Source organism: Camelina sativa, chromosome 7 (assembly GCF_000633955.1).
Source record: "Camelina sativa cultivar DH55 chromosome 7, Cs, whole genome shotgun sequence".
NCBI lineage: Eukaryota > Viridiplantae > Streptophyta > Magnoliopsida > Brassicales > Brassicaceae > Camelina > Camelina sativa.
This window is the reverse complement of record NC_025691.1, coordinates 747,767-757,085: the sequence shown is the minus strand read 5'-3', so window position 1 is coordinate 757,085 and position 9,319 is coordinate 747,767. Positions and strand designations below refer to the sequence as shown.

At 37.3% G+C, this 9,319-nt stretch overlaps 2 protein-coding genes and 1 pseudogene across 2 annotated transcripts; 1 reads left to right on the top strand and 2 right to left on the bottom strand.

Moving 5' to 3' along the window:
- Positions 13-2,387, top strand: LOC104699671 (pectin acetylesterase 6-like). The gene is made up of 11 exons (XM_010415010.2): positions 13-164; positions 277-350; positions 451-537; positions 642-766; positions 858-918; positions 1,028-1,081; positions 1,196-1,273; positions 1,367-1,472; positions 1,584-1,729; positions 1,841-1,947; positions 2,181-2,387. The coding sequence occupies exons 1-11, from the start codon at positions 107-109 to the stop codon at positions 2,293-2,295; spliced, it is 1,011 nt and encodes a 336-aa protein (XP_010413312.1). The 5' UTR covers positions 13-106; the 3' UTR covers positions 2,296-2,387.
- On the bottom strand, positions 2,635-3,803 carry LOC104699669. The gene is made up of 2 exons (XM_010415009.2): positions 3,064-3,803; positions 2,635-2,951 (listed from the first exon to the last, which is right to left on the bottom strand). The coding sequence occupies exons 1-2, from the start codon at positions 3,680-3,682 to the stop codon at positions 2,863-2,865; spliced, it is 708 nt and encodes a 235-aa protein (XP_010413311.1). The 5' UTR covers positions 3,683-3,803; the 3' UTR covers positions 2,635-2,862.
- On the bottom strand, positions 5,979-8,373 carry LOC109125372 (annotated as a pseudogene).

Sequence of the window (9,319 nt, the reverse complement as noted above, 5' to 3'; positions counted from 1 at the left end):
TTTTTTTTTTTTTTTAACTCAATGAGTGGTTTAGGGTGGAGGATGGTGTAATAATCATAGGAGCTGTGTGTATCGCAAAACAAGTCGGCGTGGTTCCTCTAAATTCATGGAAAAAGCTTTGGCCTTCACTGGAATTTTGAGCAATAAACCTGAAGAGAATCCTGGTTTGTCACCATGACTTTGATTTGTGCAACTGTATAATATGGCTCGCAGGATTTGTGCAACTGTATAATCCTGGTTTGTCACCATGACTTTGATTCTGTTTGTGGCTTGCAGACTTCTTTAATTGGAACAGGATCAAGTTGCGATACTGCGATGGTGCCTCTTTCTCTGGTGATAGTCAGGATGAGGTCGGTCAAACTCAATAGTATATTGTTCTTTGAAACCTAGGATTTTCATGAATTCTTCCTAGATCATGTCTTCTGATTTGTTACAATGGCTTGTATCTAGGGTTCACAGCTTTTCTATCGAGGACAACGAATCTGGCAAGTGGCTATGCAAGAATTCCTGTCTATAGGCATGCAGCAAGCAAACCAGGTCTTTGCATTTCATTGAGTCTATCAGATTTTTGGATTTTGTGCTCTGGTTCATGTTCTGTTTATTGTTTTATCTAATCAGTTGCAAGTGAATATTCATCACAGGCTCTGCTTTCTGGATGTTCAGCTGGAGGACTAGCTTCCATTTTGCACTGTGATGAGTTCAGGGAACTATTACCTAGTTCCACGAAAGCGAAATGCTTAAGTGACGCTGGAATGTTTCTGGACGCGTAAATCTCTTCAACTTTGCTTTTCTATTAGGAATGCTATTTGTTCTGTAGAAAAGTATCCAAATTTAAACTGTTCTAATGGAAATTGCAGAGTGGATGTCTCTGGGGGGCACTCGCTTAGGAATGTGTTCGAAGGTGTTGTTATGGTTCAGGTAATCTCAGATTCAAAATTTGATGAAATGGGCATGACTAAAGTGCATACAACTTACTTTATCTTAAGCTTACTGTAACTCTTATATCCATGTCTCTGTTAATTTATAGAACCTCCAAAAGGACTTGTCCAGTACTTGTACAAACCATATGGATCCTACTTCGGTATATCTATTTCACTCTATTAATATCACTTTTTCATTAGCAAAGTTTTCCAGTAGACAAAGGGTTGAGAGAATCTTTTGACATTATCTTTTCTGCCTTTTCTTTCTACCTCAGTGCTTCTTTCCTCAGAACTTGATTTCAGACATCAAAACTCCAATGTTTCTTCTCAACACAGCATATGACTCTTGGCAGGTAATAATCATGTCTTTCATCTAGCTCATTGCTTCATCCTTCCACAATGTTTGATTCTTGAGAAAACACATATGTATGAACTTTTTCTATCAGATCCAAGAGAGCTTAGCTCCTCCAACTGCTGATCCAGGCGGCATTTGGAAGGCATGCAAATCAGATCACTTGCACTGTAATTCATCACAAATCCAATTCTTCCAAGGTGAAGTTTTTTAATTCACGCTTGTTAGTTATCGTCCCTCTCTCTACTCTATGCTGAGTCTGCTCAAAGTTGATGGTTCCTATGTCATATTTCTTTTCTTACACCAAATAGAATTCAGGACTCAGATGGTGCTTGCTGTAAACTCATTCTCCACATCTGACCAGAACGGTCTTTTCATAAACTCTTGCTTCGCGCATTGTCAGACTGAAAGACAGGACACCTGGTTTGCTCAAGATTCTCCCCAACTAAACGGGAAGGTAATATTGCTCCTCCAAAACCATTCATGCGTTTTCTATCTCAATGTAGCAACTAGCAGTCACCTAATCACAAGTTTGTTAAAACTCTACTCATAATTGTCTTTCTATCAGAGAGTGGCGGAATCTGTAGGTGACTGGTACTTCGACCGAGCAAAAGATGTCAAAGCCATTGACTGTCCTTATCCGTGCGACACAACATGTCACAATCTGATTTTCGAGTGAGTAAATCGTTGAAACCCATATCTTTGATTCTTTCAAACTTATTGCTTGGAAATATCCTTCCATATTTATCCTAACTTCGAAATCTATAACATTTTGTGTATCTCAAATGAGAATCATTTTGTTTATCGATTCAGATCATAATTTATATTTTTGTGACCTCATTGTTCTATTGTAATAAGCTTTCTTTTGATGTTTATCGATTTTTTGTTCATATATATTCTTTGTGCAGTTTTAATCAGTCAGCTCTAGAGATCTCAGCTTCTTCAAGGTTTTGTTTTCCTCTCTTTAGAGCCTCTCTGGTCCTTCTAGTGTTGACAAAACTCATCCCCAGATTCTTAGTTTAGTAGGTATAGTGAAATCATTCTTTATCTATAAACCATTGTCGAATCTAGTTAGTGACAAAATCCATGTCATTACATAGAATAGAATATCAAAAAGAGAAAAGAAAAAGAACATATTCCTTTATTCATTGGACTCTAACACAAATCGTCCGAATCTCAAAAACCGATCATGAACTCTTCTTTTGAGATGTCCCTTTTTGTTGTATTTTGAAATTCCAATTGTTATTAATCACTTTATTTTTCGCCTTTTTTGCACCACACTGAAGCGCACGCGAGGTAACATATTGCAGGTTCTATCTTGTGCTATAAAGTGTTAGCTTTACTTCAAATACACAAACTCGATAATAGTTCGCAAAATTATTAGTTCACCTGCCAAACGGATGTCACTAGTGACTGAAACTTTTTCCATCTTCCATGAAACACAACTCTAGTTATCGTATTTACAAACCCACAAAACGAACTCATGATTTCTCAAAACTCACTAAGCAAAAGAAAAAAAAAACATTAAAAGCCCTAATAATCTATTACTTGGATAAAAGTGATCAATACTAAAACAGAGAAGATATTTAATTAAGAAGCTTGATGACGTGAAGCAGAAGCTAAAGCCACAGCTTGTGCCCACACCTTCAATCTCGCCTTAACCTCCTTTGGATCATCACCTAATTATTCAATAACAAACAAACACATAAATAATTATCTCGGAGACGACAAAATTCAAACATACATAAAACAAAAAGTATACTATATGTTTAACTAGTGTTATTTATTTACCGGGACTGGAGATGCGCCAAGTGGCGATGGGTGAGTTGCCGCCACTACTAGTCTGAGTATCGAAATTAGACCCGGTTGACACTGAGATCCGACCCGGAACCGGAACCTCTAGTTCGAACCCTAGATCTCTACAAGCTTTCACTTCTTCTAACCCCATCCTCAGCGACTTCTCTCCTCCTTTAGCTCTCGTTAACACCGTCAACCCTTCTCCCCCACCGCCGTCACACTCTCCGTTAACTCCTCTTTTTTTCTTTTCCCTACTTACCCTCCTTTGCCTCCGTGAGTTACACTTACTGCAGTTACTCTCATTCGCATCTAACTCGCCGGAGACTATAAGTTTCCTTCTCTGACGAGATGGAGTCACCGGAAGAGAGTAAAACCCACGCGACTCTTTGTCGGAATCAGACTCTCGAACGTTCTCTTTTCCTTCTCCATCATCGGAAACTTCTCCGTCAGCCTCTGCTCCGTCGATGAAACTCTCCACCGACGTGAAAACACACGAATCTTGCTGATTCTTCGTGGCTGCTGCTGCTTCGTCTTCGTCGACGTAAACAGAGTTCGTGCATATAGACAGTCTCGACAAAGAAGAAACCGTCACGAAGCTCTCTTCTAACGCCATGAGAGAGGAAGGATTGAACAAGAAGTAGAACAAAAAATAAGAGACTGACGTTTGGAGTGTCCCACTATATTAGTATCGTTTATAATGGTGAAACTGAGTCAACTCGTGCTTTAACTCTTATTACGATCACTTTCATTTATACCCCAAGTCTCGGGGTTTATGTTAATTACGCTTTTATCCCTCTTTTTGTTTGAAAACTGCAAATATTTGTTTATACTTTAATCCTTTTTTTTGTGGGATAAATTATCTAAACTCACTTTGTTTGATTCGATCATTACTTAAATACTACTAGTCATCAACAGACTAGTACAAATCACGGTGTTTATTTGAAAAACGTTGGTCGAACGTTACTTTATTAACGCGGAGCTTGAACGACTCTCTGTTTTCTTTATTACAGAAAACAAAATCACGTAGTATTAAAGTATAACATTAAATGTTTAAACAAGGTAATCACGTAGTTAGTGACTTTTTTTCTCTTGTCCTTAATACGAGATTGATTATTCCCTACAGTTTCCAAGTTCATTGTCGCGTCGCTCTCAAGATATAAATAAGTGACACGTGTACCTCTTCTTACTTGTAAATGCATAATGCCATAATCCAATATCAGAAGCTTTAACTAATCGACCGTTAATTACATCACTAATCAGCCATATCGTTATCCGTTCACGCGGTATCGGCATAAGAGATAAAAGAAATTCACGAAACTACCTTTCTTTTAGTTAATAACTTGATATTAATGACACCTATAATTTCGCTTCAACGAGCATATCAAGCTGGTTTGCTAGACTAAATTTGTTGCCAATATAATGTTTAACATTATTGATTCGGGATATCCAAAATCAAGTTCGTCGCAATCAAATCGAATCAAGCAAATCAATTTTGTTAATATTTGTTTAGCGGCTACACGCACTAATTAAGCTAACCTATGACTGCAAATAGTTGCATAAAATAAAAAAAATGGGTTGAACAAAATTGGGTTGAATAATATTCAACTTATTCATTTTCAAAATAGTGGTTGAACAAGTTGAAGATTTTTGCTGTAAAATTAGTTTATTTTTTCAACTTTTAAGTTAAACGGGCTGAATAATGTTTTCCAACCTCTTCAACCTTTTTAATATAAATGGTGAAAATTAGTTGAATAATTTTTTTCAACCTGTTCAATTTCTTCAACTGTGCAACTATTTGCACCCGACCACAAAGCTGGACTGAAAACGGATATATATAGATATCAGCATCAACTCAATAACTAACATGCAAAAATCACGTGACTTGTTATAATTATCCCAGACCAAAGATCAGTTAAGCCATCACAACGTCTATATTTTTGTGTGTAGATAAACATGTATATATGTGTATGGAATTTGGATTGCCTCAGCCTCAGGAGTCATTTCTGTTGTGTGGTGTGCAACTGTGCATAGATAAAACATACTATCATTATCGTAATTAATATAACGCATTTACTCTTGGCATGGACGGTCCTTCTTGTCTCGTTTGTGTCTTTCACACTTTTCTTTTCTGGTTTCACATTTCTTCGTGTGGATCCGATCTCACTTTTATAAATTGTTTTTGAGCATTTTCATAATCACCTAAGGAAAAGACAAATTAGTAGTATTACAGTATTATTACTTTGACTTTCATATTTTCAATTGTTTTCTAAAAAAAAATTAATGAAAAAGATATGAGCGTGTGTCAAGTGTGTATTTTGTATTAGGTCATCTTATGGCCGGCCCATTGTTTGTTTTACTAAGGTTTTTTTAAAATATTGATTTGGTCGCTTTCTAGTTAATTGAATAATTCTGATTTTTGGAAAAGATAAATTAAGTAAAATTCTTGTCCACCAATATTTTTGGAAAACGTGAATTTTACCAAACATTTTCTCAATATGCTTGTATCCCAAAGTGGACAAGAATTGTTTTTTTTTAACTTGTCTCCTGACCTAAAATTAATATATCCTATACACAGTCTCATCTGTAACTATCCAAAAAATCATGCGAAAACGAAAATAAGTTCAAATTGGCCATATGAATTCAATATAGTATTGGTTTGGTTTAACCGGATCGAGCATCCCTACATTAAACAAACTTCTGGTTAAGTACTTTGTAACTGTATTTTAACGTTTATGCCTTTATGGAGCAAATGGAGATAAAGGAAGTGGTTCCAAGTATCAAGTACCAGGGAGACACCAATGACTGAACGCCGGTTTCCGCGAATAGAAGGGTGGGCATCAATTCTGTACAGAGAGAAACCGCTAACGTTCAAGAGGGTTACTGGTATTTCTCATCTGCTTCAGTACTTCCTCGAGTAACTCGGTTTGAAGGTTTGGTTCAACGGCATGTTGGCTTCTCTGCAATGACCTCCTGAGTTCCATTCTCCTCCACTGTCCAAAGAAGCAATATAGAGATAACTAACGGAGAAATATGATCGGTCTCTAAAACCAAACGAGAGACAGGACAAAACAAAACCTGAAATGAAAAGGTGCAGCGCTTCTAAAGAAAACACGAGTTTTCTTCTTTGGATCAACGTTTTTGTCAACCCATGATGACCAAGTCTGCAAAGCTTTCTTGAAAGCGGTTGATACATCAAGCTTCGGATGAATCTGGTCTCCTTCTTAGTAATAGTTGACCCTGCAAACTCAAACTAATCAATCAAGATCTTTGATTCCATTCTTCTTTGTGATGTTTTAATGAAGTAAAAACAAATACTGACCCCGATTTGGTTTTGTAAGGAGACCACCAATGTGTTGTATTGAACACTAGAATATTAGCACCTTTCCATCTCGAATAGCTTCGATCCATATCATCGATTCTAAGAGTTTCTCTTCGCTTCTTTCCTATTCTTGCTCTACCCTCACGAACCAAGAAATGAGTAACATAGAATTCCACAGTGCATTTATAATCCTAATCAACAAGTACACAAACACAAGCATTAGTACGTAACAGTCACAAATGTAAGTAAATACACTTATATGGTCCATTAAGATGTACTACCAGGAAACGGAAGCTATAGTTCCCTTTCTCCTTGGTGATCCTTCGGTTGTGCGTTTCGTAGACTTTCTTGGGATCTTTAACAGCTTGAAACAACAAAACAAAGCATAGATTCCCACTGGTTCCTATTAATTGAATCTCCAACGAACACTAGCCTCTTCCCTCTGATCATTTCCAGCATTTTTGTAGCGTTGAACCTACACCCACACATACCAAAAATAGCCCACAATTTCCAAATCAGAACCATGAAATGATTAAAAGCGTTATCTCAAAAACCATTAACTGCTCAGTAGGAACTATAAAATCCTCATTATCACTATCAGTCACTATCACACCAATGATTACAATCCCACTATGTAGATAGATGGCCAAACCAAAGAGGAAAAAAAGAAAGTTAAAAAGAACCTGTGAGCATCACAATCTTGAGATACACGATTTTTAAAAGTTTTTTTAGTTCCTAAACATAAGAGTCCGCATGTTAGCAGCTCGTAGGTACGCGTTCTGATAAGCTTAGCCTCGCCCTCTTAACAGCTTAAAAAGGAAACGACACAACAGAAGCCAGTTATAGATGACAAAACAACCATCAAGCTGTTTGGTTCAGAACAATAACAGATACACTAATACAAAATGAACCAGTTCTTATGTCAACAATAGTTTGTATCTTTTTAAGATTGCTTCTCTCAATACTAACTATAGACTAGATTGTACCCTAATGATCAGTCCTAGCTGAATTAATGATCGCGTTTACAACTTCCAACAGACTTGAGCAAAAGTGGAAAATATTAGAGTCTGCTCTTACTTACGTTAATTTGAAAACTTGACCTGGATTTTGCACTTGGACGAAGCTCCGGGAAGCATTAGTAGATCCGCCTTGACTTTGTCAATTCTTTGCACGATAAGAAAGAATACTCCAACACGCACTGGCAAGCAAATCCCCCTTCTTGTCTATCACGATGTATCGCATAGTGCAAACAATCCTGAAACAAGAGGGAGGATTTGAGATGCAAGAGTTATGAGAATATATATAGTGATCTCAGTATTTTGTCTATCCAATGAACTTCATAGATTTCGGTCATACCTCTAGGACGAGAGTTTTCAGATGTGGAGATTTCTTTAGCAGAACTGGCAGGGAGTACCAGCAGAAGTTAGAAAGTCTAACGGTTACATGAAACAAGTTTTCAAACACTGGAATTGCTTCACGGAAGACATAAAGCATCTGAAACATAATTAAATCAACTAGTCATCAATCAAACTGCAACCAGTCAATGGATCAGAACCTCCGAGAATTTAATTCTTATATCTAAACGGTTCCTAATGTAACTTATCTTCATATCAAAAGAGAAAGAAAGAAAAAAAAAAAAAGTAGAGCGCAGTTACCTCCATAGTTTCGATATCTAACTCCAGAATCTGAACATCTTTTAACCCATTAATTAGATTCATTGGATCAAAATCATCTGCATAACTTTCTATCCATGCATCGGTGTCGTCCACCCGAAGATCGAGCTTAGCTTTTCAACAAGGGAGTTGAGATTAATGATTGGATACACATTTTGGAACATAACCAGAAACACTCTAAGTAGGTAAGACGCGGAGTATCCAAAAACTAATGCTCTCGTTATTATATGCAAGACCCCGAGGATTCAAGCCCTCATAGTCAGAGTGGACACAGTGTGCGGGACCATTTCCAACGTTCCCATTCGACACCATCTATGACTAGTTCCCCAAGTAAAGGGGATGCAGAAAGTAGCGTTTTGAACGCACATCGTCCAAAAATCAAAGAACCGTACTGAATCAAGAAAGAGAGTCTTGAGAGCAGGCATAAAAGTATCATAGTTTCAGTTTGGCAACTGTCTTGCAAGTAAAAAACTTCAAAAGGCAGCGAGTATCCTTTATTAACCTTAATTTGCAGTTTAAGAACCAGGACACCACGCTTCAGCACATGATATAGACAACGGTTGAGATGATCACATTGAGCAGGGGTCAATATCCCACACAACCCCAACTTAAAGAGAAGGTCTTTACACGAGAGTTAGCTAGCTGGTAGAGCCAACACTCCTTCCCACAAAATCCTCGAAACTCTTTCTATCGTCAACAGAGCCATCGAAACGAAGCTTTGGTGTGATGGTAAACAGATTTTGCCATCTCTTTGAGAGAAGCATTGTGAACACAGCCTCCTTTGCCGAAATGAATGACCCGATATGGCAAATAAACTCATTTACTAAACCTATCCATACTTTATGCAAAAACCTAGCGACCCTTTTAACTACAGTTTCCAATGGAGCCTTAAGCGCCTAGTAGTCTCCAACATTGAGTGAAAACTAGATAATCCTTAAATCAGACCAGCTTAATCCACTACTTGTCTACACGAACACTAGAGCCGGCACCAGATTCAAAGAGGACGTTAGAGCCTATCCATTCATCTCTAGTACCATGAACGTTGATGCCTTGGTGAACCGAAATTGCATCTTCAAATCGAATGTGACGACTGACGAGGAACTAAAACAGGGGAGTTTTTAATTACAACTTGGTCTGAATTGGTTTGACATGCACTGGGTTTCAAACATTAATAAACCAAACCGAACCAGATATAATTAACGTTCATAAAATATATATATATATATATAAAAAAAAAAAAAAAAAAAAAAAAAAAAAA

What these genes read in the sequence shown, in the direction of transcription:
- LOC104699671 (XM_010415010.2), top strand. Translation starts at nt 107, where the DNA reads ATGGAAAAAGCTTTGGCCTTCACTGGAATTTTGAGCAATAAACCTGAA. An exon ending in TAAACCTGAAGAGAATCCTG is followed by an intron (nt 165 to 276) that starts GTTTGTCACCAT and finishes TGTGGCTTGCAG; the next exon opens with ACTTCTTTAATTGGAACAGG. An exon ending in CAGCATATGACTCTTGGCAG is followed by an intron (nt 1,274 to 1,366) that starts GTAATAATCATG and finishes TTTTTCTATCAG; the next exon opens with ATCCAAGAGAGCTTAGCTCC.
- LOC104699669 (XM_010415009.2), bottom strand. Translation starts at nt 3,682, where the DNA reads ATGGCGTTAGAAGAGAGCTTCGTGACGGTTTCTTCTTTGTCGAGACTG. An exon ending in TTGGCGCATCTCCAGTCCCG is followed by an intron (nt 2,952 to 3,063) that starts GTAAATAAATAA and finishes TTGAATAATTAG; the next exon opens with GTGATGATCCAAAGGAGGTT.